Source organism: Silurus aristotelis (genome assembly GCF_946808225.1).
Source record: "Silurus aristotelis genome assembly, chromosome: 16".
NCBI lineage: Eukaryota > Metazoa > Chordata > Actinopteri > Siluriformes > Siluridae > Silurus > Silurus aristotelis.
Window position 1 is genome coordinate 21,104,069 of NC_139589.1, and position 27,906 is coordinate 21,131,974.

Consider the following 27,906-nt stretch of genomic DNA (forward strand, 5'->3'; position numbering starts at 1 on the left):
CACAACATAGAGCTTCGTCACACAACCTAGAGCTTCGTCACACAACCTAGATCTACATCACAATGCATCGTGTGCAACCAGAGCAGACAAAAGAAAGACAACACAAGACGATGTGGGACAGATACACAAAACAGCTCCGACCAGTAAACCTACTGTAACTGTGTCATACAGTGCAATGTGCAAAAGAGCTATAAACAAGAGTGTATTAGTAAACATATAGACACACAGAAGATACATAGAGTAGGATCTCTTCTACTTTTTTCAGCTGCTCCCATCAGCAGATTATGAGTCTTCATTTAACCTGTCGTCATATCGGAACTTCTGCATGGTGTAACCACTTACTGTTACCTCTGTAATTCCAAGCAAACATTTTCATTGCTGAATTCACAACTTTTTTCTCATTCAAATATAAAAAGGGCCTCAGTAAAACCAACATCTACTTATAAAGCTTTTAACCGGATCTGCACGTGAACGCTTCTTCTGTTGCTCACACCACCACCTGGCCACCCAGATGCCTCCTCCACTAAGCTTCCCTCCAACTTCAATTAGAGAAGACAAGAAACCCTTTTTGGCTGAATGTTTGTGGGCACCTGACCGTAAGATTGGTATGAGCACAAACTTCACGCAACTTCTACTTTCTTGTTGGTATAATTAAGCTCTCTGCATCGCTGGAAGAGCCGATACAAAAATGGCCCTATTGTTTTCTACAGGCTCGTGTTTCCGGGGCCAGTAGGAAACAAAAGAGCAACAATTCTTGGATTGCAAATTTGTTTATGCTCACCTAAATAAACTTGGAACAAACAGAAAATGAAAATCACTGCCAGGAGCAAATTTGCTTTTTTGAAATACGGCGTCCTAATTGGGATTTCATTTTTCTAATAGGAAAAATTATTAATGTTCGCTCTGAGCGATCCTGGCTTGCGAGAAGCTCGCTGTAAGAAAAATCGACATTATCGCCACGCCAGCTCCACATTGTGTGAAAGGAAAGTCCTGCAAAAAGTCCACCACCCGATGTATCACTGGCACACAACTACTTCAACTACAAAATCATCACAGTCTGAACATATATATACATATATATATACATACACACACACACACACACACACACACACACACACACACACAGGCATATAGGCATAGTAAGTTTCACTGATTCGTGTCGGTGCATCGGCATAAAAGTTAAGGATGTATCGCGATGCGAAAACTATTTATTTATATTATAATTATTAGCAGATGCTCTACTATACGTTTATTATTTCGAAAGTGACCAATAAATTGTTAACAATATTTGATGTCGAACGATTTCTCCTCACTAAACAGTTTCTCGAGCGCGTTCTCTCAGCACCGCCGCCGCTACCTGAATATCAAGTCGAGTTTATTCCTATAGGACATTGTCTCAACTCATCTTTACACAATTTAACAGTTAAGGTAAACGATGTGTATTTACCCCCTGATGAGCAGCATCAGGGGGTATCAGTCCACAAGCATTTCCTTGTGGACTGTGGCAAGGAAAAACTCCCTTAGATGTTATGAGGAAGAAACCTTGAGAGGACTCAAAAAGGGGACCCATCCTCATTTGGGTGACATCAAGAGTGTGATTATAGTCTTTAAACAATACAGAACACTGGAGAGTGAGAACTAACATAAGCACTGGAATGTAAGATTATGAGTAATGATCTTTCTACAGTCATTTGAGGTTATGGAACCAGGAGCCACTGAGCAACTCACAAAATAAATCATCAGAAATAGAACACTACGGAGACCGAGGCGTGTCGTGAAAGTCACATAGAATATGGATTAACGTGGCAGAGGTAGAGCTGCATCTTCCTGCAGACAGACCAGGAAAAGAACATCTGGCTTTATTTTATTGTTTTCTTTTGCACTACAAAGCCGTGTTTGTGAAATTCAGAAGGCACTTAAGTAAATTGGAGATTTGCTGTTTGTCTAAACCAGAAATAAAAGCCAACTATCTGCATCATATTGAATTGCGCAGCATCAGATTTTTTCCATTGCAATGAATCACATTGTGTTGAATCAAAATCATATACACACAAAAAAAATTAGCTAGGTTGGGGAAAAGATTTGCCTCTTTTCCTTAAGATAATCTCACCCCTCTCTGTGCCCTGCTGAATGTACACGTCCATGCAACTGTGCAGAAGTATGAATCAGCGCTTCGCTGAGAAACTTCAGCTGCCATATAAACCACGGTGAGCGAGCGATGATTCACTTTTTGAAGACTTGTATAAATTCCGGAGCAAAAGTACATGGCTTCTCGAACAAACCAGATCATCTTTCATTACCGAGCTGTAGAGTGCGATGAAGCTCTACAAAAGGCTCTGGAGGCTCGATGCAGTGTCGTACTTCATCTCTGAGGCATATATTTCCATTATTATGAAATATTACTGTATATTAATGTTTAGTATTCCAAGGGGAGAAAAAAAAAAATCCCCCAATGGTTTTGAAAGGGGTTAAAAAATATTGGCTTGTATTTTCTGACATCGACAGTAAAGTTCTGGAAAAGGTCTATAGGGGGAAAAGCAAAGCAAATCCATTCTAATCAGAATCGAGTTGGTTCTCAAACCAGAGGTGGTGATGACGTGTGGAAGTGCAAGTTACAGTCCTTCCACCAGGTGCTTGCGGAGAGAATCAAACGTCGTAGACGCAACAAACGTTAACATGCAGAAAAGTCGATAGTAAAACAAATTTCTATCATTCCTTCTTTTCTCATTTATTCTCTCCCCCTCTCACATTCTCTTTTACTTGCATCCTCATTCTCTCTCATTTGCTCTCATACTCTTTCTTTCATGCTCCCTCACTCGCTCTCTTATTCCACTCATCCTCTCGTGCACACACTCATTCTCTAATCCTTTCTTGTTTGCTCTCATTCTCTTTTAATTGCTCTCTCTCTCGTCCTCTCTTAATTTTTTCCCACTCCCTGTCAATCGCTCTCACGCTCTTTGTCTCTCATACTCTCTCACTTTCATTCTCTGACGCTCATTCTGTCAATCGCTCGCTCACGCCGTCAATTGCTCTCTCATTCACTCTCTCACTCTTATTCTCTCTCTCATGGCCTCTGTCAATTGCTCTCTCACTCCCCCGTCCATCACTCTCTCACTCCCTCAGTCAATCTCTTTCTTTTCCACTCACTCATTCTCTCATCTACTCATTCATATTCCCTCTCTCACACACACACACTCATGCTCTCCTATTTACTCACTCTTATTCTCTCACACTCCCTCTTTTATTCCCACCCTCACACTCACTCTCATTCTCTCTCACAGTCACTCTCAATCTCTCTCACTCCCTCTCACACACACACACTCTTATTCCCTCCCTCACACTTACTCTTATTCTCTCCTATTTACTCACTCTCATTCTCTCACTCCCCGTCTCACACACTCTCTTATTCCCTCTCTCACACTCGCTCTCATTTTCTCTCACTCCCTCACACTTACTCTCATTCTCTCCTATTTACTCACTCTCATTACCTCACTCCCCGTCTCACACACTCTCTTATTCCCTCTCTCACACACACTCATTTTCTCTCACTCTCTCTTATTCCCTCACTCACACTCTCTCTCATTTTCTCTCACTCCCACTTGCTCACTCATTCATTTTCACTCTCACATTAAATCTTATTCCCTCACTCGCTCTCATTCTCTCTCGCTTGCTCTCATCACGCTTTATTAAAATCCATTCAATCAGCGTAACTAATCCATATATAAAACAATTTCGCATAACCAAGCAGTGTTTTTATGATATCGGTCGCTGCAGCGCAAACACCAAAGGCAGCTTTGACTAGTTGACCCTGCCGAGTGACCTGGCATAAGCGAGATCATCTACGATGTCAATTCAATGCATGACGTCTAAAGCACACAAGCAGTGAATCATCCCATTTGCACGCGCACACAAAAACACACACACTTTCCCATATTGTACCAAAGATGCTAATTTAACATGAGGCTTAATAGTTGATATATTTATATGCATTTGGATCCCAATGTTGGTGTGGCGTGATTATTAAAACTGGCAAACAATTGTTAAGCAGCTAAATAACAAACTACATACGTACAATCACGATCTCCTCCCTGTAGATCAGGCGTCTCCAAACTACAACCCGCCCCCACATTTGAAACAACACTGGACAATGCCAGTGACCTATTTAGAAAATTGTATTTTAAATTATTCATATCTGTATTTGAAAAGGTCGGCTTTTGAACTAAAATTTCCCTCAGTTATTAACAGAGGTCAAGGCACCAATAGTTGATCGCTGGAACCATCGACTATTGGCAAAAATCCATACCACGGCACCAATAGTTGATCGCTGGAACCATCGACTATTGGCAAAAATCCATACCGATAGTTTTTCCGGTCCGCTGTCGTTTCGAGAGCGGCCTCTCAAGGCGAATCGGGGCGTACACGTTTTTACGTTTAAGACTGTGTGCTGCACGGACAGCGCTATATTTATTCATTTATAATTTGTTAATTGGATGTATATTCTTTTTAATGAATACATTCATATATGAATATGAAAAAAAATGTCTATGACCGTAATAATGCTCTTTTAATAGGCGATCTATCTTTTGGAAAGTAAACATCATTTGTCTGTACCGTGCAAAACAATAGAACTAATCTAGTATTAATTGGCCTAATAAATACATTTAAAATGTAAATAACATCTCCATAATAATACTGGATGTCACTCTGACCCATGTAATTTTCTGTTACAGACCGACCCCTATTAAAGAAAGATTATATGCCCCCCTCCCAAAACACAGAAAAAAGGTTTGCAGACCCCTGCTATAGATCATAATTTAAAATTAATTGCACGCCATATAGTAAGTGTACTTCTGCGATTTTAATGGATTGTGTGTGTGTGTGTGTGTGTGTGTGTGTGTGTGTGTGTGTGTGTGTAAAAAGAGAAAAAAAAAAAAAAAAACAACAGACAAAATATAAACCAGGGGCGTGAGTATGATGCACCCCGGCCTGGAATCCGTATTAATATGTAAGCGCATATGGTCTTGACAAGCTGTACTGTGATCAACATTCTGCGGATCACACTTGTCAGAATTGCGATTTTGTTGCTGCGAGATGATAATAGGAGCGGAGGCTCCGCCGCGGATGCTGAACACATACCCGGCATATGTCCTGCGTTTGCCACCTGCATGTCTGATACGCATCATCGTGAGAAGGAAATGGAAAAAGGAAAACCAAGAGGCTGCTAATGAGAGCGAACCAGCTGCACCGCTACAACCCATGAAATGACACCGGGATGACAGCAGCGGCTGAGTGAATGAGGCAGCGAGACGGCAATGAGGAGAGGAGTGACGTAGCGGTCATGAGTAGGATAAAAAAAAACAAAACAACAGATGACTGATCGCTGGGAGGACAAGATTTGAGTCAGGGATGACAAGTAGGTTTGGAGGAATGAAACACAGCATGGTGAGTAATCCAGAGAAAGCCAGTCAATGACAAGTGTAAGAGTCCTCAGGTAGAAATCATGAGGACAAAAAATAAATGAAAATGGACCGTCAGCACATTTGTGTTAAACATTAAACATACCATTCAAAATTTTGTCCTTGTTTTTTGTCATATTAATGGTCACTCTTTCAGGAAGATGTTGATGTAGGAGGTCTGAGCTCGACAGCAGGCCATTCAAGGTCCACGCTCCAACCCACATAAACCATATTTTTTAATGGTTGCTGAGGTTTGGGGAGGTGGTAACGTAGTGGTTAAGGTATTGGTCATGAGTTCATGCCACACCAAGCTGCCACTCCTGAGCCCCTGAGCAAAGCCCTTAAACCCCATAGCTGTTTGGTTGTATGAATAAAATAAATGTAAGTTGTAAGTCTGCTAAATGCCATATGTGTAAACTCACAACAATTTATACGAATGCTTTTAGCAGGAAAACATCTAAATCGTTGTCAAAATGTTCGTTACGTTTCATTTTAGCACCACGGCAGCCGACTCAGGGTTAAGTTGCCGGCTTGGCGTACGCTGGCTCTGTAGCTAGCTGTGTCAGTTGTGTGCCCATATTTCAACTGCACACTGCCAAAGAAAAAACATGGCAAAGCACAGTTGGAACTCTCACTGGGCAACAAGCACTAAGAGACTCGAGCAATGTGTAAGAAACATTTTTTTATAACATACGACTACTATTTATATAGGACCATATGTTAGATATGCAAGCTAGGCTAAAATGTGATGAATGGACAATCTGGGGGAGGGGGAAATAGTTCATTCAATTTAGAGAAAAATAAATAAATAAATAATTTTGGTTGTTTTCCTCATAAATTTCAAATCTTTTACGTATAGCATATCTGCTTAGCGAAATCGCATCGATTGCTCTATATTACATCATTGTATGTACTGTGTATTAAAAGGCACTTCAGGGAGCACTATTGGTATTGTTCTATTGATTTCCTCACAGTTCAGTGGTTTCATGTTCATGTTTTAGCTGCAGTCTTTCCATTAACTGTTTTGTCAAGCCTTGATATTTTTATTTATTTAAATTTATTTTTAGCAGTTTATAATGTCCATATTAGGGATGGTAAGATTCACTGATTCAGCATATAAGTGAAAAAAACTGATGCATCGAATTTTAAAAAGTGTGCGATTCCTATAAAGTCCTGGTAAGCGTCCAACTTGGAATATTTCCAAAATTCAACCGATAAAGTTCCCATAGAAAGTTTCCGGAAATTGTCCACCTCTTTGCAACCCTATCTACATACTAGCTGTGTTGCATGCTGAAATGATTTAGCCAATCAGAATCGAGCAATCAGACAGACTAGAAATGTTATGGCCAGTATGCATGCTAGTTGTTCCAAATCCCACCACCTGCTGCGCTACGCACATTGGCTTTCACCAGTCGAATGCGTGCTCAGGTGACATACAATCCATTAGTTAGAAATGGGTTCATCTCTGATCGGCCCTCTGACTCTAATCAGATTACCTTGAAGCCAAACAATGACCGATGACATGCTGACCTTTGGTCAAGTGTGCTAAAAAAACAAACAAAAAAAAAACACTACATCAAACTAAAGGATAACATCCACGACTCATTGAGTATTGAAGAATTGTTCAATAAATAGCTTGTTATTGACATTTTATTCCATTTCTAGCCTAGTCAATTAGGTTTCCAGGCAACCAGGCAAAAAAATTAAATGGAATGAGAACTAAACTACTTATTGCCATGGCTAGCAAATGGATTTATGACTTGTCCAATGCGGCAGAGTATATAATCTAGTATGAATCACAGAAGTAGAATCATTTAGTAAGGTTAAGTGCCCTGTTAAAGCCTGGTTTACACGTCAATCAAGATCATTGAGCCCACTGGGGGTTTGGGGACATGTTGAATGAGTTGAGTAAAGCCTGAATGTGTAAGATGTGAGAGTGTGTTAGGCGTGGGTCCGTGCTCAGAGACAAACACTGCTCAAAATTTGCCACTCCGCCGAACGTGTTAATACAACTCGCCGAAGAGAAGCATAACAAAAGTCTTCTTTTTGGTGATGCCCTTTTTTCAACCACTCGAGGGACCCCCAAGCGACAAGACGGGAAGAAGGCCGGCACGTTGTCACCGTACACGTTATCGCAAGGGAAATTGGGGCTTGTTGGCGACAAAACAAGTCAAGATTAAGAGCTTGCATTTAATCCCAGCAGACGCAGTGTAGAAAACTTTACACTCTCACGGATGTAGAAGTGCGAAGGAGTCAGGAAAGATATCCAGATACAGAGCCTTTTAAAAAGTTTGGAAACACCTAGTCTAAGTGTCTCCAGACTATTGCCCTCAAGCCAAATAGGGCCCTTGTTCACATTCAGAACGGCCCTCTGAACAGTGCAAGTGACATATTTAAAAAAAAAAAAATAATCCAGTCCACTGTCAATACTGGTTTGGCGAATCACTGAAGCTACATGCTCAATGTTTTTACACGTGAGACTGCACGCTGCACAGAGAGCGCTTTATTATATATATTGTTAATAATTGGTTAATTAGATAATTATATTTAGTAATGAATACATTCAAATGTATTCCCTTTAGCACATTTTCATGATTCAATCCTTTTTTTTTTTTTGTAATAGAATTCAGTACTATTTTACATGGAGGTTTTTTTTTTTTTTTTATAAGTCGATTATTCTGCAAATACGATCCAACCTAGCGTTTAGTGAAATCGGTCGACCTCTAGTTATTAACATAGCCTAATCATTTGTTAGATTCATCCACCAACCATAGGCCTAAGTAAATGTTTTGATTTCAGTAGCAATAAAGATGAAAAAATTTCTTTATGATCGTAATAATGCTCTTTTAAAAGGAGATAAATCTCTTGAAAATTAAGGCTCATTTGTCTGTATATCGGCCCATGATATTTTCTGTTACAGACCGACCTGCCCTCATTAAAGGAATGTAAAAATATGTCAATGTCTTCATGAATCTTCATACGGTTAAATGACCTTATTTTTGCATATAAACTAAAGTATCTTGCATGTGCCTCTTATTAAAAGACTATGTTTCTCCACATTTTTCTTCACAGGCGCTATACAGAACGTATAGACTTGTTTAAGGGGTAAAACTTTCACTGATTTCGCCTGCTATTTTGTTTGCTTTGGTTTCACACAGCCTTGGATACTTCTTTGTTAGGTTCCTAAAGGACCCCAGTGGCCCAGGAGAGATACATTACTCCTCTACGCTTCGTTTGCAGGCCCAGCACGGCAAGCGCAATCCTTTCCAGAGGGGGTTCTTATACAGTGGTCCGTGACAGCTATAAAATTTTTCCACCAAGCCAAGACAGATGCTTACAGTCTATTGGAAAAAAAAAATGTGCTTGAGCCATAACGCAATAGTAAAGACAATAAAATAGCCGAATCTAATAAAATTTCGAAAGTGGCGCCGGGTTTGAAGCTAAAAATAAACGGTGCTGGCAATACATTTTTTTCAAACACACCACACCACTATGTAGTACAGCGTTGGAGCAGAATGCATAAGCATACCTCGGCAGGGGCGAAGGTCTCGCCGGCCCGTTTGTGCTCAGGCTCCGGACCTCGCAGTGTCTGCAGAAACAGAGCGGCTTTACGCTTGCGTTCAGCCTGCAGCTGCTTCTCCTTCCACTCTTTGGAAGCCTGAGCCAGCTTCTCGCGGGCCGCAGCTGCCAAACGGTCCTCCAGTTTCTGCTTGGCTGTGAGGCAAGGAAAGAGAACAAGGGTTAGAAGTGCTACTGATGAAGATTAAGTTTGGAATTCAGAAGCAGCTCAAGTGAATGATCAAAGATTTCCACTTTGCTGAGGCTTTGGTTCAACGTTAATCCCGCTCCAAGATAACCACTAAAAACATTTCCAAACCGCAAAGTAGGAATTTACCTGTATATCGAAACCTCACTTATGATAGAAGCCAGTTGTATTTAGAAAGTTTACATGTGCTGACCCTCTTAGATACTATTTGCACAAGCCAAGACTTGTGCAAATAGTCTTTGCTCAATCCGCAGTCTTTGCTCAATGCTAACTACCTTAAACAAATGTCAAACCTTTTTAAAACCTAAAATGCTCAGGAGAAAACAAACAAACAAAAACACAAAGTGCAAAATATACAAGCTGCTTCCCCTTCCCCATTGCAGTGCTGCTTATCAATCAGAATGCAACCAAGGATTCTGGAGCTTGTTACCAGAAAAGTGTACAACATATCAAACAGAGCAACGTTTTACAATTTAAACGCGTTACAAAAGTCGTGTAAACGCATTCAATATTTTGTGTAAATAAAATAACTTGGTATTGAAAGTTCCTCCTTTATAACCTCAGCAGGATTCAGAAATGTTACTCGAGCAAGGTGTTGGGTTCAGTGCCTTGGCATCTCAACTGCAAGCCACTTCTGGCAAGTATTTCTGGGGTCTAACCAGATCTGTGTAGCTGATCCACCTTTCCCAGTTCTTCCAATAGTACAGTAGATCATCAAAGGTATGAATACACGTGACCAAATGTATAAAAGTCTTTCCCAAAAAGTTGCCACACAATTAGAAGTGCATGATTTGAACTAAGAGGCTTACAAACTTATGGCCAAATAGAGTCCCAGTTACTGTCACCCTGTAGCTCCATGGAATATTCCTCCAATCTGCATCGTGATGCTTATGATCCATTCCTAACTTAGCAACTTAGCAAGCTCGAGACAGGTATGTTGATCTTAGAGGTCAACCTATGGTGGATTTTACTACTACTCAGTACTTATGGCTTGGATGGATCGTACTTGCAGATTAATTGACCGATAGTTTTTTAAATTGATACTGGTTTAAAAACGAACAAACAAATATAAAACAATGTAATACAATACTGAACTTACAAAAAAAAAAAAAAAAAAAAAAAAAAATCTGAAAATGTGCTAAATGAAAACCATGAATATATAAATTTTATCAATAAATATACATTTTCAATTTAAAACAAAAAGGAACATTCCAAATAAAAACAGTTCAACAAACAGCACGTGGCATCAGTGATTCGCCTCTAGAGGCCGCTCTCATACTGTCTAATAACAGTGGACTTTCTCTTCCGCAGACGCAACCTGGAAAAACTATCCATATGGATTTTTTGCTGCCAGTTCCAGCATCAACTATCGGCGCCGATTCGTCGACAAAACCGATGAATCGGTCAAACTCTAATCTGAACCGTTCTATTATGGCTGCAAAAATCTGACAAAACAAAAGTCATTATGTAGCAGCATTTAATTGCCTTTTGTTGCCTTGTACCATAACTTGTGTAATGACAAAGTTGAATCTAATCATCACTACTGTTAGTAGGGAGATAATGGGATCCTCAGTATGGGATTAGCCCCAGTATAATGGCAGTGTTAATTTCCCATATGGTGGCTCAAACTACCAGTAACTGCAATGCAATGAAGAAAAAAAAAAATCCACTCTAACAGATGATACAATCAGCTGGTACATTTGACTGCACCACTGTATTAGTCACAGCATGGGGAAGACAGATTCATGGTCACCCCATATCCTTCCCTGACTGATAAACAAGAGAACAGCTTATACAGTTGCAAAAACCCATGATTGGGCTTTTAAGAGCTTGCCAGCAAAAGTGAAAACGACTTGAAGGAGGTCGAAGTAAAATTTCTCAATTGAGCTGAAGTTCAATTCCGTTTGGTAGCATGTAGGAAGCGCTCGTTCGGCGGTCTTCTTGAAAACGGAGGGAAAACGAGGTGATTACACAAGGGTGGCAAAACACTGTGCTTATCCTCCGGGTTAAAAATAGGACTTCCGCCAAGCAGCGTTATATGAAACGCAGTGGGAAGGGTATAGGTAAGCGAAAAAACACACAACCCTCACAAAAGAGGGAAGGTGTGGAGAAACAGACAGGGGTGGACAGAAAAACAGGACAAATTGCAAGACTTGCTCTGACATGTCCCGAAAAGCAGTTTTGTAAAAACGACTCATAAAAGAAAAACAGCCTTTTTGGTCCTTAACATCAGGTCACTGATAGATGGCCGAGTGCCTGCTGAATAATTTTGTACTTTATTATTATTTGAATGTTCACATTAGAAAATAAATGATAGTCGACAAATCGGTGGCCATGGGAAGATGAAAAGTATTTAAATTACATAGTCAAAACTATGCACAGCCCTAAAGCCACAAGGGGCTTGTTGTACATAGATAAAGTAGATCAGTTTGTAGCTGTGGTGTTCATTTAGACCCCATAAAATGATGTTAAAGACAATTGTTTGCTTCGGACATTTTGTGAAACTCTCATGTATCGCAAGATGCAATGGGCATGTGCCCAGGTATATTTAGATATATAGTGTTGGTTTAAACGTAACAATTTTGACTGGTGTATTATCTTGTAGCAAAACATCAGCCTTGCTAACTTGCTAACTCTTTGTAGACACAATATCATGCCATTACAGTAACTTTATCCTACTCCAGCAGATTTTTGGGCAAAATTTGGGATCAGGTACTATACAGGAGCTTTAGCTAAAATTATAAACAATGTTATTGATTGTTTTTTCCCTCTTTTGGTACAGTATATTGAAATTTTGGCACAACCATCTGTATCACATATATAATGATACGACATTCAAAGCCTTCATCAATAACTGGCCCACCTCATACAGGTAACCCGTCAGTCCATGTACCAGGAGAACATCTAATTATCCATCAATGAATTTGACAGAACAGAATGTAGGCCATAAAAGGAACTAATATATACAGTACAGACCAAAAGTTTGGACACACCTTCTCATTCAAAAAAGTTTTCTTTATTTTCATGACTATAAAAATTGTAGATTCACACTGAAGGCATCAAGGGCTATTTGACCAAAAAGGAGAGTGATGGGGTGCTGTGCCAGATGACCTGGCCTCCACAGTCACCGGACCTGAACCCAATCGAGATGGTTTAGGGGTGAGCTGGACCGCAGAGTGAAGGCAAAAGGGCCAACAAGTGCCAAGCATCTCTTGGGGAACTCCTTCAAGACTGTTGGAAGACCATTTCAGGTGACTACCTCTTGAAGCTCATCAAGAGAATGCCAAGAGTGTGCAAAGCAGTAATCAAAGCAAAAGGTGGCTACTTTGAAGAACCTAGAATATGACATTTTTCAGTTGTTTCACACTTTTTTGTTATGTATATAATTCCATATATAATTCCACGTGCTAATTCATTTTTTTGATGCCTTCAGTGTGAATCTACAATTTTCATAGTCATGAAAATAAAGAAAACTCTTTGAATGAGAAGGTGTGTCCAAACATTTGGTCTGTACTATATATATATATATATATATATATATATATATATATATATATATATATATATATATATATATATATATATATATATATATATATATAGAGCCAAAAGAAAATCTGAGAGAAAATAATAACTATTTCAAACACTACCAAGGATCATGACAAAACGTAAGGTTTCCAAACCTTGTGTGAATGTTACCGAAATAATTTGGCTCTATATATGAAAGAACCACATTTAGCTGCGATTACTGAAGCAAGACTAGTCTCCATCACCTTTGTCTATGTTGATTCTGATCTTTCTGACTCTTCCTAATGGCTCTGTCGGATTAGTCTTGCCTACTGCTGTGGATTTCTCTGCCGGTAGAGAAGCAATTTCAGCTGAAGACATTAATCAGGTCTCCCTTCTAACTGTTTGATCAATCAATGGTCCGCCCTATTTATAGTTCCACCTGGTGAGGCTTGCGTGATACCTGTGTGAGACTGCTAACCAGATCCAGCACGGGTTCTCGAGTATCACATGGCTTGCATGGCGGTGGAGAACAAACACTATTAGGGATAAGGTAATTTGTGGAGCTCAGCCGAAGCGACGCTGTCTTGTGGAAAGGTGTTATCTAGTCGGAAGATTGGATGACCTTTTCAAATAAGCTGAGACGAAAGACGACCCGTCTGCTCGCCGTGCTCAGCTGGACGGAACGGTGTGCATATGACATATTTACAGTCACAGTAAAGTGTATACTGTTTTCCTGAGCAGTAGTAGAGCTCCTTAAGATCTCCTGGACAAAAAGAAAATGACAAAAGGACAGTTATTTTGGAAGACGCCTGGTGCGCAGTGGTACGTTCCGTCTTCATCTAGGACTCCAAGATTCTGACAACGTGCTGCATTTTTATCATTTATAATATATATAACAAACTTTTCAAAGTGACTTATGCTCCTCGGTTTTGCAAATAGAGCATGATAAAAGCTGGAGCAAGATCTGGGACGAACGAAACATCTGAACCAATTCGAAATGCTAAATGGAATTGGGGGGTGTCCCTCGGATCTAGCATCTAGTAAAAAAAAATGTTTAACTATATATGTGAAAGTATTTGTGCATATTTCACTGAAATACATAATTTTTTTTTAAATAGTACAATTAAATAAGACAGGTTTATAACTCGAGTCAAGAAGGAAGAAAAAAAAAACTTTTTAAAAAAGGTACTACAGTATGGGGGGGGATTATATACATATGCACATGCTTTAAAATTAATGAAAAATCAAGGAAATGTGCATAAAATATTACAAAGGTATGCAAATACAGAGAGCTGATGGTTTTCCTGCTTTTCCCATTCAGATTATGCAAATGAAAGTTTCTAAGCTTCCTGTTCAGATTGGGCTAATTAAATTTGGAGGCTTCCAATTCAAATTATGCAAATCTCCTCGGTCTTAAAGCTGCCAGGTTTTTCTTGACCAGAGTTTTTGGAGATCTGTGTTACACATGGGGCATTCTTTTACAGGTATAAAAAATAGGCGCTGACGGTACTACACGCAGTCGTGACTGCTGATGGGCGGTGCACACGTCGCGGGCCAGTCCAGAGACGTTAAGCAAGATGGCAGACAACAGTGTTCCAGGCACAACAGTGTTCCTTGGCAGACCAAGCATCCATCTGCAATGCTTACGTCTCACTTTTAACACTACCTGTCTATTTTTGTTTATTCTTCATTTTTTGGAGAATATTTTCCCAAATCCCACATCAAGAAGTTACAGTATGTCAGACAGCACTGATGTCTGTAGTCGAGTTTGCTGAAGCAGTCCTGAGAAAAGTAAAAACCCTCTTGTATTTGGGAAGTAGTGCAAAAGCTCTGAAAAGAGTCACGAGAACGGAAAAAGTGCTCTTTGCTCAATCCTGGCGCCGATAATCACACCAGGGCTCTGTGATCCTTTTACAGCCAATCGATACAGAATAGGACGCTTCAAACCAACCGATATCCACATGGAGTATCCCAGAATGCCGCTGACCGAACTGTACTGCCGTCTATTCCACGCTCCCCATGCGGTATTCGCTGTATGAAGTCTAGGCTTTTTGTAGTCTAACGGGCCTCACGTTTCTTTAGCCAACAATTTACAATCTGAACCACATAATGGAAGTCAGTTCAGGTTAAAAAAAAACGACTTGTTCTACAAAAAAAAACGGTGAGAAAATCTTATGCACTTTTAGAAATACTCTAATACGATATCATTGAACCCACATATATACACACACACACACACTAAATGTAGTGATGCAATCGATATCTTGACACAGTTGAGACACCACAAACCAAACCGGCAAAAATAAATAAAAAAAAAGCAGCTTTATATTCTTAACACCCTGTTAAAAAAAATCTGTCCAATTATTTCCAATCTGGTGTTATTTTGTCTGTCGTGTGGATTTCGAGATGCTCACAGCTGCTCGGTTTTACAGTGTGATTGAAAGCCGCGGCTAATTTATGCTTGATGAATGCGCGCTGACACAAGGGGCTGTCATCAAAGCGCTATAATCACAGTTCTAAGCGTAGCAACGGTCACTGTGTCTTCCACAAGGAAAGATTTGTACCCAATCCTTGAAGCCAGTACCTGAGGTGGATATCTAAAAGTTGCCATGATTGTCAGGTGACTTGTTTAACAGTCGTTGAAGTAAAGCCCGGTGGTGGCTGCATCCTACTCTTGGGATGTGTTCTTTCAGCAGGAACTAGGAATCTTCGTTTAAGGTTGAGGAAACAGAGATACAAACAAATCTTCAATCACAGATTGTTCTAGAGTGTAAGAGAAGCTTGTGGAGAGCAAGAGCACCACATAAAGATACACCAAAGAGCCTCAGAAAGCAATGTCCTGGAATCTCAATCCAAATGAGGATTTTTCAGCAAGACTAATCCAACAGAGCTATTAAGAGAGTTACTAAAGCAAGACTTGTCTCTTTCATATTTGGTCACTGAAATAATCTGGCAGGTTTGGAAACCATGGCCCTTGGAAAACTTGCCGAAGGCGTTCTTCACTATTTGGAATTTTCTTCTGACCTTGTGATCCAGTTAATCCCAGAGCAGTTCAATAAGATTTGGTAACTGGGCAGGCTATTCCAATGATAGATAACAGTCCATCCAACCATATGGTGAAGTTTCAATTAGCTCCAGTCCGGATGGAATTGAATGGCGCTGAAGTATGGACTGGTAGTCATGTTAGTTCCTTTCACCCAGAATGATCTCCAAGCTTTCCTGCTACAAAACAACCCCAAACCATCAAGTATCCACCTCCATGTTTGTGGGGGTGAGGCAGTCTGCTAGCATCATCTCTCCTGTTCTCTATCTTACAGACGTCCTTCTGTTAGAGCCAAAAATGTCACATTTGGATTCTCCATAGAACCAGGTATTCACCATCTAATTCTTTCTCCTTTATCTTAGTTTGTTGCGTATAAATAAAAGGAACACTCGTGTGTCTCAAAAAACGATCAAAGACTAGGTGTTCCCAGAACTTTTGACAGGCGCTGTACCTTATTACCGTGTTTTTGCGCCCACACTTTTTTACATAAATGAAAAGCTAAAAAAAATACCTCATTCGCTAGAGAGAATTTGTCATTGAAACATGCTACGCATTAGCCTACAGAAGCTCAAACAGGACCTAATCTCAAAAGCAGACTCCACGAATGACAAGCATGGCTCATTCTGTGGAGAGTAAAACGTCCATCAACGTGTCCTTCCCATCCCTTAACCCTGATATAAACTTTCCCTTGATTAAACAGGATGAACATAAATCACTCACGCTGATGGTCTGATCACGGGCATCAAGAGCACGCGCTGACGTTTTATTAAATGCATTGTCGGGCAAGGAGGACATGTCGAAAAGCAGGTCAGCAACTCTAGATATATTCGATCACAACTGGATAGATGTGACCATGGAGATTTACATGACGGAAAAGATTGTTTTTTTTATTTTGTTAATTTAAAGAAGGATGTGTTTCGGGGGAAATGGAGCAAATGGGTTGAATATGTACAGGGCTGCAAGAACTAATCGATAAAATATAATATTTGATAATTAAATTCATTGTCAACTGATTAGTTAGGCTGCTCAGGTTACCGGTTAGAGTGACGGCAGGGTAACAGTTCCTCGCAAAAGGGCGGAGAGTACAGGGTCAACCGGCAGCAGGAAAAAGTCATCCAAAGCATTAAATGCAACAAAGAAGACTGCAACCTGCAAGTTATTCAAAGCTGAGATTGTGTGGGATGGCTGTACCACAGTGATGCACGAGCATGTGGAAAAAAAACAAAAAAAAACAACACACTGGTGTAACGGGGTGAGCAAAAATTGTATAATCCTAATTATGTGAAAATTGTACTGTTTAATAAAGTGCTATTGTGTAAACTGTTTGTTAACTTCAAGACAGTCGCACTGGATCTGTTCTGACTCGCGAGCATCAGGGTGCGCGATCGGCTCGCTCGAGACATCGTATATAATATATCATCGAAGTAATAATATATTCTAGATGCTTACATCTATAACGATATGTCTGCGTATTGTTTATAACAGAAACTGCAAAAACAATATTGTATTTGTATTTTATATAGATTTTTCTAAGCATGGTTGTCAACTTGCCATCTGCAATCATCATTAAAAACAATACGAATGGTGATTTACACAAATTGCTTCATCTTGCATACTCAAATTCGGTGTTTTGTTTTTTTCTAGAAAGAAACAACCCAGCATGAGTGAATTTTTTTTTTCCCAAGGAGAAATTTCCCATGTACTCAACAAACAGCTACTGTAAAAATGAAAGCCAGTTGAACTCGATATGTTGCTTTTGCATTTGTTATAGTACACTTTTATACATAAATACCTTGAATTTGGGTTGTATATAGTTTTATATAGAATTTGGGTTTTATAAGCAAAACATCTCATTTCAAGTTACGATCAACCAATTAATTAATTAATTATCGTCCGATTATCCGATTATCAAGATACTTGTTCGTTGCAGCCCTAAAAAAACTTCGGAAAGAAGATCTGATTTAGTTGCTTTAAGTGAACAGATGATTGATATAGAGATAAATATATGTATATTATATATGCTTGTGTGTTATTCGAACAGCAAATGGGGACTAAATGTGAAATGGGATTTTTCAATAATGGCATATGAATCTGATGGTCAGGTGTCCAAACAATTTTGTCCTATACTGTATGTACGAATAAGAGATAGATAGATAGAGAGAGAGAGAGAGAGAGAGAGAGAGAGAGAGAGAGAGAGAGAGAGTGTGTTAAATAAAGTCCCTGATTGCTCTATATGATGCTGATTAATTATTTCAGTATGGTTCAGTGCAGCTAAATTAAACGGCAGTAGGTTTCCAGTTAGTTCTAAATCACCACAGTCCTTTTCTGAGAACAGAAATTCAATGCAAAGCAAAATAAGGCTTTATGACCTCCATGTACACTTTCTTATCCCTCTGAGAAAAGCTCTGTCTATGATTAAAGAATTGACATTAAGCTCATATAACTTCCTGGTCAGAAAAAAGCATGAAATCACACCTGAATGAATGAGAAGAGGAAAAAAAAAAAAAAAAAAAAAAAAAAAAACCGAAATCAAGGCTTGAAAGTGGTCAAGTCCCGGACAGCAATTACGCCGACAGTGCTACGTTGCATCATTCATGGTAGCTTCCAGACTCTTCTCTTCAACACCAAGTGAGGCATTTTCACTGAATTACAGTTTTGGGATCGCTGATTGCTGAAGATTCTGGCGAGCACCGCAAATTTATCCCCAATTTCCTCCTTCCAAGTAAACTGTGTGGAGCCCAAAACTATAGGGTAGGTGAAGAAACCTGTGTTATACGCCTCGTCTCAAAATGATCCTTTTTTTTCCTCCACACAACATGAACAAACACCTGAAAAGTGCTGCTGTTTCATCTGCTTTATCCGAGGCAGACCAACAAATGATTTCAGTCTGGTTTTTGAGTACGCCGAGAGTTCTTTTCTTTACTCTCTTTTTACTCTTTATTTTTTGGAAATCCCAGCCCACATTTAGTCCCCATTTACTGTTATAAATCCCTCCACTCTTCAGAGATGTTCCACTAGATTTTGGAGTGTGCTTGGGGAGAGATTTGTCGCTCATCCAGCCTCGACGGTGTTACAAAGTCTGATACCTACTGATAGGTGAGGTACGGCGAGGTGAGGAGGCCTGGGGTGCAGTCAGTGTTCCAATTCATTCCAAAGGTGTTTAATAGGGTTGAGGCCAGAGCGCGAGAGCAGGCTACTCAAGATCTTTGAATCCAAACAATGTAAAAATCAAGGAGTTCGGAGCGTGTGCAGGACATTGTCATCCTGAAACAGGTTTGGGTCTCGTAGTTCAAGTGAAGGGAAAATGTATCGGATGCCATTGGATGCTTTGCCATTACAAGTGTGAAACTCCAACTTTGTGGGAACAGTTTGGGGAAAAAACACACAAGGTTGGAAGTCAATGTCCCAGTAGTGTAAAACTTTCTTTCGGCTTCTCCCATTAGGGGTCGCCACAGCGGATAATCCGTATTCGAGAGCCGCATGTTCGATTTGGCATGTTTTTACACTGGATGCCCTTTCTAATGCAACCCTCCCCATTTATCCGGGCTTGGGACCGGCAATAGGAGTGCACTGGCTTGTGCAACCCTAATGGCAATGTCCCAATAGTTTACTATGGTTATAACCCACTAGAAGGTATGGTCACCTTCCCAAAAAACAGCCTGGGGAACAAAATTAGTGGGAACAGTTTGAGAAAGAACCACATTTGGCTGGACCCATGTAAAGCATAATGTATAGAAATAACACAAAGAAAAGCTGAAATGTGATAATAAGTGTGTTTACGGTTACATTTTGAACAACGTTTTCAAGATTACATGATCGGTACTGGTTCCATACTATTTTGCTAATGTGTCCCTACAAAGAGAGGGTTAGGGGTGATTTATTTTATGCTATTATTTCAATTCCTGCTGTTTTGTATAGCTAAGTGCTTTTGAATACTGTGTTCTCAACTACATCGAATATCAACTAGCAACTTCCCAATGGCTGGTTAATATGGTTTAAATCCACCAGGAAAGAATGTAACAAAACAAAACAAAAAAACCCAAGCTGTTAGCTAACAAAATTTCACTGCTGTACAGGTTACTTCCAGATCGTAGTAACGAATAAAAAGCAGTTTCCTAAAAAAAATAAAAAATAATAATTGTGTTTCACCCTGATTCATATGAAGAAACATCTATTTCCGAGGAGGGAATTCGGTTTGATTACAACGAAATGTTCATTCCAAATTGGGTAATATAAGCCGTAATTATGACAAATTCCCATTACAGGCGTATCAAATCAATTGACAACTGATACAACAATCCATAAAAGAGCTTTTATGCTAGCTAGTGTTTAAATATTACTTAGCTTTAGTAGAGTCTCTGGTGTTCCTCAATCAAATTTGGGGTGAAAGGCATTTATTTACAATAATCTACAAAACCATTCTAAAAACTTATATTCCATGCTTCATTTCCATGTTAATGAACTACTGTTAAGAAAATATAAATTCCTACTTGTCTGTTATTTTGCAGACTTTTTTTTATGAAGGTATAGGAATCCGGATACGAGGTGCTGCTCGTCTGCGTTTGTTCGTGCAGTTTACACCCCATTATGTCGACAGATTAGAGGGAAATGTGCTGGGTAATGTGCGACATGTGTCAGACAATTGTGGAGCGGAAGCAGTTGAGGGATTTCCAAACACATGGGCTGCTGGATACGCGAACTGAAAACGCGGTCGAGCAAATACTTTACGTAAAATGTCAATTAAGACCGCAAACATATTATACTCCGATCTGAGTTTACTACCCCATGGAAGGCTTCATTCCAACATTACACAGCTGTCGGTGCTGTTGCACTGGTACCAGAAGCAGCCTGGTACTCACACTGCGTCCCTTTTAAATGATATTTTGATGCTATTGCAACATGCTAAGTGCAACATGCTGTATATTACTGAATGTTCTAATATTTCTAAACGGGAAATATCTTTGGACTATAAGAATTTTTTTTTCAGGAATGTAATCGCTATTTTATATTTAGGTGGCAGTTCAGTGGTTTAGGCATTGGATCGGAAGGTCACAATTTCAAGCACCGGCAAGCTGCCACTGTTGGCTCCTTGTGCGTAAATGTAATTTGTTACTGTATTTGTGCAGCTTTTTTTCGTGTATTTTTTTACGTTTCTGAAGTATTTCCATTTGGCGAGACTTTTACTGTAAACTCCACTAAATTTAAAATATATATTTTTACTCAACTATATTTTGCGATAAAGTCGTTCCTTTTTATTTAGGAGCGGATAAAAACGTAACAAGCAGAACAATTGATGGAAGAAACTCCTGACTCTGATTTGCCTCAAAACCCATGGCCTTACCTGCGTGATCTTTTTTATTTTAAGTTGCTGAAAGGACGGTTTTGGGCTCATGATGTTAGTAAAAGATGTCAGTGTTTGCATCATTAATATCATTCTATTAATAGACTGATGTGCTGAAAGTCTTTTCACATAAACTGAATTGATTAAACAAAGAGTTTCGTGATCAAAAAAATCATAATAGGAACATTATAGCCATAATAAATCATAGTATTTTAGATACTTAAATACATTTCTACTTTAATTCATTGGTTTGTGTACTTCACCACTGGTTGTAAGACACTCTGGAAAAGGGCGACTGCCAAATGCCATGAATGTAAATGTATTTAGTCCTGCCCACTTTCTTTTTATTAGCTCATACACCTAAGATTGGTGTTGGGAGAAATAAATGCTTATATCCACCCATCTTGCCCTGAACCCTACCCTGTTTCTCAGAGCAAAGCTTCCACCACCATGCTTCTCTGTATAGTGTTCCGAAGTTTGAGTTGCACCAATTCATAGCACTGCTTTAAAAGAATTGTAGTATGAATAATAGACAGACATTTTATTTTTGCCCAAACTAGAAAAAAAAGAAAACTGCTTTGCGGTCACACCACCTTGCTTGGCCTCCAGCTCTTCCTGTGACAAAGGAGGCTTTTTCTCCTCAGGCGGTAGAGGAGGACCCTCACTGTGTTGCTCCACCCGAGTCATGTTCGGCTCCACCCCCCCCTGCCCTTCCTCTTTCCCCTTGTCCTCGTCAGAGTCGTCGTCCAAACGTACGCGGTTCTTTTCCAGAGGCAGCATGTCGTTCTCTTTGGACTTGATAGCAAAGCAGATGGGGGCAAACGACGCTGAGGGGAAAAACAAGACAAGCAGAGGTCGGAAGCCAATTCTGATCTGTTTCACTTTGTTATAGACATTAACCCAGCCACCATCACCCCCACCCCTTCCTCCCAGGGCAGGAAATTCATCTAGTGCTGATGGTCATTAGGGTTGAAGACAGGATCATTAGGGCCTGGAGACACCAGAACGAGTGAAATCACTGCACCACGATTCCCGGCTCACCACTTTCAGGAGCAACAATGATTAGAAGACTAATTGCTGCAATGTGGTTTTCCTTTTTTTTTTTACATATTTAATTTCTTTCTGACTACTTGGTCCCAGAGCTCAAATTCATAGAGACACAATGACCCAACCATACCTTTAATGAGTTTGCCCTCATTAGACTGCTTTTCAGAGGAACAGTTTGCAGTGCTGTCGTCCTTGTGGACTGCAGAGCCCTAAAAAAGAGAATAAAAACAGCACAAGAGTCATGCAATCCATCTGCAAAAAAAATAAAAAATAAAATCACGCGGCACAAATAACTGCATGCTCGATACAAAAACAGTCTGTGACTAGTCGCAAGGATTCCATTGTAAGGCTGCTTTTATAATGAAGCCTAAAGCATAAGCAAGAGCGAGGCTTTACTCAATATCTTCATGGCTTTGGGGGTGGTTTAAGCACAAAGCCGAGATACAAAATTTGTATGACTGCGAGTACAATACTGCTTTTATGCAACAGTTCTGGAACTAATATTTTGGACACGGTATTGACAAACGTTCTGTTCACATTTGCAGAATCAACTTTATCTTAACCGCAACCTCCTTAACTGCTCAGCTGTATGAATGAGAATTTGATCTGCCAAATACCATAAATGTAAATGCTCCTGTTAAAGGTGCTTCCAATAAAGATGGCACCCTTTCTTCCTTTACATCTTTTTACATTTGAGAGAGAAAATAAATAGTAGTCATTAACAACCATTGTTGCACAAATACTTTAAATACCTCTGAAGGGGAATAAAAAGAAGACAAAGAAAAAGTAGAAGAACAAGAAGAAGACAAACAGGAGAAAGAAGAAAAAACAATAAAGGAAGATGTGCAAAGAGAATAAAAATAAAGAGGAAACAACAAGTAGTACAAGAAGTTTAAGAAGAAAAAGACAAAGAAGAGGAAAAATTTGAAACAGAGAGAAATAAAAAGACAAAAAAAATAAGAAACATTAAGAGGAGAAACAAGAAGACGTAGTAGGGAACGAGAACAAAAAGAAGAGGAAAAAGGACAACAAGGAGAACAAGAAAAAGCAAAAACAAGGAAAGGAAGAAGAGAAGCAAAATGGGAAGAATAAAAACCAAAAGAAAAAGAAGCAAAAGAACAAGAACAACAAGACATATAAGAAGAAAAACAAGATGATGAAGGAAAGAGAAAAAAAGAGGGAAAGAATAGTGGAAGAAAAACAAAAATAAAAAGGAAGAGGAAAAAGAGTAAGAAGAACAGAACGATGAAGAAGAGGAACAAGAAAAAGCAAAATGAAGAATAGGAGAAAACAAAAGGAAAAGAAGGGAAAGACATGGAAGATGTGGAAAGGATAAGGAACAATATGAAGAAGAAGAAATTAAAAAGGGAACAAGAAAAAAAAACAAGAAGACAAAGAAGGAGAAAAAGAACAAGACACGAGGGGGCAAAAGAAAAACACAGGTGAAAAGGGAGCAGCATCAGCAACAGAAGAAGAAGAAGAAGAAGAAGAAGGGAAACAAGAAGAAGAGACACCATGGTTTGGCCCTCTAAATATCAACATGCCCTGCAATGTCCTGCTTTGTCCAATGTCCCTAGATTTCTTCTTTATCCCGCCGTCCACATGCCACTGGTGCACGTTAAACACCACACTGTATTAAATTCATGGTTCAACTCGAAATAAGGGATAATTTTCTCCCAGACATGTTCCTTCATTCGGTTCTGATTCAGGGTTTACGTAAGTCCCACCGTTTCCTCCCCGCCTGGTCTGAGCGGCGGATAAATATCCCTTTTCTGGTCAATTCGCGCGGACGGCTGTTGCGTAATCGCTCGTGTGAACGCGAGAGAAAAACATGCGCAAGGCCGTTCGACTGATTCGTAAGCGACAGGTATAAATGCCAAGCGGCCGTTAACTTGTGTGGTCCAACATCGTGAATTGTGCCTCCAGTTGCTGAACTTTGCGCAAGGTTGTGAAGAAAGAGCGCTGGAGAGACCTACAGAGTAGGAGGCAGGAGAGCGTGAGTCAGCAGTTATGTCACTAATCGGAACGGTTTCATATAAAAGAAATGCCGCCGCGGATACAGAGATGTTATAATGCGATGGGTCACGACTAAAAAACAACAAAAAAAAAAAAGATAAGGAAATACTTTCTTCGACGACTTACAGTAGAAGGAAAGCGATTTAACTGCTGAGAATTACAGAGGCACTTTAGAGCTGCTGATCGTTTGGTTCTGCCTTTTATTTCGTTCCACTTTTCAGTGGATTTTCTGAGCAAGTCATTAAAAGTGCATTAATGCCATATTACGTTGCATATTTTTTTTTAGCTCACATACATCCTAAAGGAAGTATAAAGATTTGCGTAAGGATGGAAATGGTTAAGCGAGATAAAGGAGAAGAAGAAAAATGGACAAAAAGAGGAAAAGGGAGAAAAGAGAAGAGCAAGAAGCGAAAAAGAACACGAACAAACAAAGAAGAAAAGAAAAAGATAAAACAAGGAGATGCAGAACACAAACTATGACAAAAAATTAAAAGAACAAAAGCAGTAATAAAAAAAAAAAAAGCAAAAAATAAAAAAAAGCAAAAAAAGGAAAACCTTCACCAACCCCACCCTGCTCCACCAGGCCACACTCCCCTACCCTGCTCCACCAGCACCCCCCCCAACCCGAACCTGCTCCACCAGGCCACGCTCCCCTACCCTGCTCCACCAGCACCTCCCCCAACCCCACCCTACTCCACCAGGCCACGCTCCCCTACCCTGCTCCACCAGCACCTCCCCCAACCCCAACCTGCTCCACCAGGCCACGCTCCCCTACCCTGCTCCACCAGCACCTCCCCCAACCCCAACCTGCTCCACCAGGCCACGCTCCCCTACCCTGCTCCACCAGCACCTCCCCCAACCCCAACCTGCTCCACCAGGCCACGCTCCCCTACCCTGCTCCACCAGCACCTCCCCCAACCCCAACCTGCTCCACCAGGCCACGCTCCCCTACCCTGCTCCACCAGCACCTCCCCCAACCCCAACCTGCTCCACCAGGCCACGCTCCCCTACCCTGCTCCACCAGCACCAACCCCACCCTGCTCCACCAGGCCACGCCTGCTGGCATTTATTTACTTTCCGCCTCTTTTGAACTGTCAAAGAAAAGACACCGTCACCTTTACCAAAGATGCTTCATCGTTTTCGAAAGCCTCCATTTTCTAAGTCCAAACCACGTTTTTCCAATTTTATTCACTTTGTTTTCAAAAAATTTCATAAATGAATGAAAATGCCATCTCAGTGTGGACAAAAGGCCAAACCGTATTGGAACTTTTACGTGTAGACATGGCCCAAAGCAAATTACAATCACAACGGAGATGCTGAGGGTTGAGTGCCTTGCTCAGGGGCCCTGGGAGCGGTAGCTTGGCGGTTCTGGGATTTGAAGGTCCATTATCTAAACAACTGATAAAGTACAATGCTGGAACTCTTCGGACCATGTCGCTCGTTCGAACAAGTGAAGTAAGAGTAAGACAAGGCTGTTCGGCCAAATCCGAAGAAACACCGACACGTTAATTGATGTTTGACGTGCGCCGAAAGTCGTCCACTTTAAAAGCTGCACGCTTCCTGCCACCCACTGTTTCGAAGTCTATTTCAGCAGGCTGTGTGCTGATCGACTTCCAACCCACACTTACAAAACAGCAGCACTTTAACACCACTTCTACAATCCAACTCCGATTTACACGCAATTCTTCCTCTAGTTCTTTTTTTATTCCCTGAAATGAATGATCAGACGCCCTCTTGTGGAAGTTTTTATTTTAATTTTTTTTTTTTTTACAGATTTCTGTATTAATATTAAAAATAAAATAAGTGCTTGAAAATTAAGGATGAAATTATAAAAGTTATAATACCTACTTTAGAAATATAAATATAGATATAATATATAGTATGTTTTCAGAAAAAGAGACAGAGAGACAGACAGACAGACAGACAGACAGACAGAGTATTTATCTGCAGGCAGTATTGGACTAAAACCCATAATAATCCTATGCATAATGAATGAAGGTACTTCAACCCAAAGAGTGTAAGACAGAAAGAGAAAGTCGAAAAGAGAGAAAGAAAAAGGGAAAGAGAGAGAAACAGATATAGAGAGTATTGATCTGTAGGCAGTATGAAACTCAACCCCTCTAAAAAATCCTGTTTAATGAATAAAAAAAACCTCTCGTTTATGGTCCCAGTCTTTATTCTCTGTCTCACTCTTTCACGATTTCACTCCCTTTATGTCTCACTTCTCTCCTTCACTCTTCAGACACTGTCTCATTCTCTTTCAGGATCTCAGTCTCTCTCTCTTTCTTTCTCTCTCGTCTTTTATTCTCTGAGATGGAGATTCCATTCTGTCTGTCTGTCTGTCTGTCTCTCTCTCTCTATTATGATCTCTCTCACTCTCTCTCTCTCACTCTCTCCCCCCCCCCCAGTCTTTCATTCTGTCTGACTCTTCCGTTCGGTCTTACTCTCTTGCTGTTTTATGATGTCTTTTATTCTGAATCTCACTCTCTGTTTTATGATCTCAGTCTTTCTCTCCCCAGTATCACTCTGCCCCACTCTCTTTTCATGATCTCTCTCTCTCTCTCTCTCTCTCTCTCTCTCTCCTCTCCTCTCTCCACTCTCCACTGAGTTCATTGTCCGTCTTCCCCTAGCCGTCTCTCTCACTTGGTCCATCTTTCATGATCTCAGTCGCTCTCTCTTTGGTTTCTCTTTCAGAATCTCAACATCTCTCTCTTTTTTTTTTTTTGCTCACCTTCTCTTTCGCATCCCCGCTATGTCTCACTTCCCTCAGTCACTCTCACTCACTCCATACACTCCGTGTCTGACATTCATACGCCACCTCTTTCTGCTTCCTTCCTTCTCACTTACTCGCTCTCACACTGAAAGCCCGTATTAAGCGGTACACAAATCTGTCACGTTCTGCTGTCGAACAGAACCACGTCTTTTCGGAGGATCCACGGCGTGTGCGCGCGTCACTCGTCCTGGGATAAATGTCAAAATCCAAGTGTGACCTTCATTATTCTGAGATACTCGGAGAGACCAAGAACGAGACAATCCTATAAAGAAGGAACATGAATTTCTGATACCAGTGGTATTGTACAGTTTTCATATTTCAAATAAATTTGTACCTTCCCTCAGACTTCAAGCATAATAATATTATTTCCTTGTTTTTTGAATCTAGTTTAAGTGACACTGCAACACTGGCACTTTCCTGAGGTGAAATATTGTGAGAACAGAATCGAGCAGTAATTAAAAAGCAGAGGGGAGGAAAGGGGGGGGGGGGGTGAAGAAGGACACCGAGTGAGTCACGACACTCACAGCTCACTGGCTTCTGTAGATGAACAATGTTCCGATTTGTTTTTCTTGCTTTTCTTCTTATCTAAATTGTTGCCACGGTATGAAAGCTGAGATTTGATTTGATCAGCAGCTGGTGGTGTTTTAAAAAGAAAGAAAAGAAAAGAAAGCACAGTAGAGTAGAGTAGAGTAGAGACCTCATTTGCGATTTGATTTGGTTTGGGGCTGAAAGTAAAGTATATACACAACACTATTTACAGAACCCCATCAGATGCATTTGGGTTGATTAATGTTTTTTTTTTTTTTTTTTTGCCACCACTAAAAAAAAAAAAAAAAACTGTTTCTGTGGAAAGATTTTTCTTCTTGCTCCCTTTAGAAGGCACCACAGCGGATCGTCCGTCTCCATACCACCCATACACCCACCCCTCTTTCAAAAATCCCCTCACCTAAT

General features: G+C 40.2%; 1 protein-coding gene across 1 annotated transcript in view; it reads right to left on the reverse strand.

The window, feature by feature from the left end:
- Window positions 1-27,906, reverse strand: part of sfswap (splicing factor SWAP) — a 108,900-nt gene that overhangs the window by 44,142 nt on the left and 36,852 nt on the right. The window contains exons 11-13 of the mRNA XM_083564042.1: window positions 22,297-22,375; window positions 21,713-21,946; window positions 8,989-9,173 (exon numbers count right to left, since the gene is read on the reverse strand). Of these exons, the coding sequence (XP_083420168.1) occupies window positions 8,989-9,173; window positions 21,713-21,946; window positions 22,297-22,375 (498 nt within the window). The remainder of the gene's footprint in view (window positions 1-8,988; window positions 9,174-21,712; window positions 21,947-22,296; window positions 22,376-27,906) is intronic.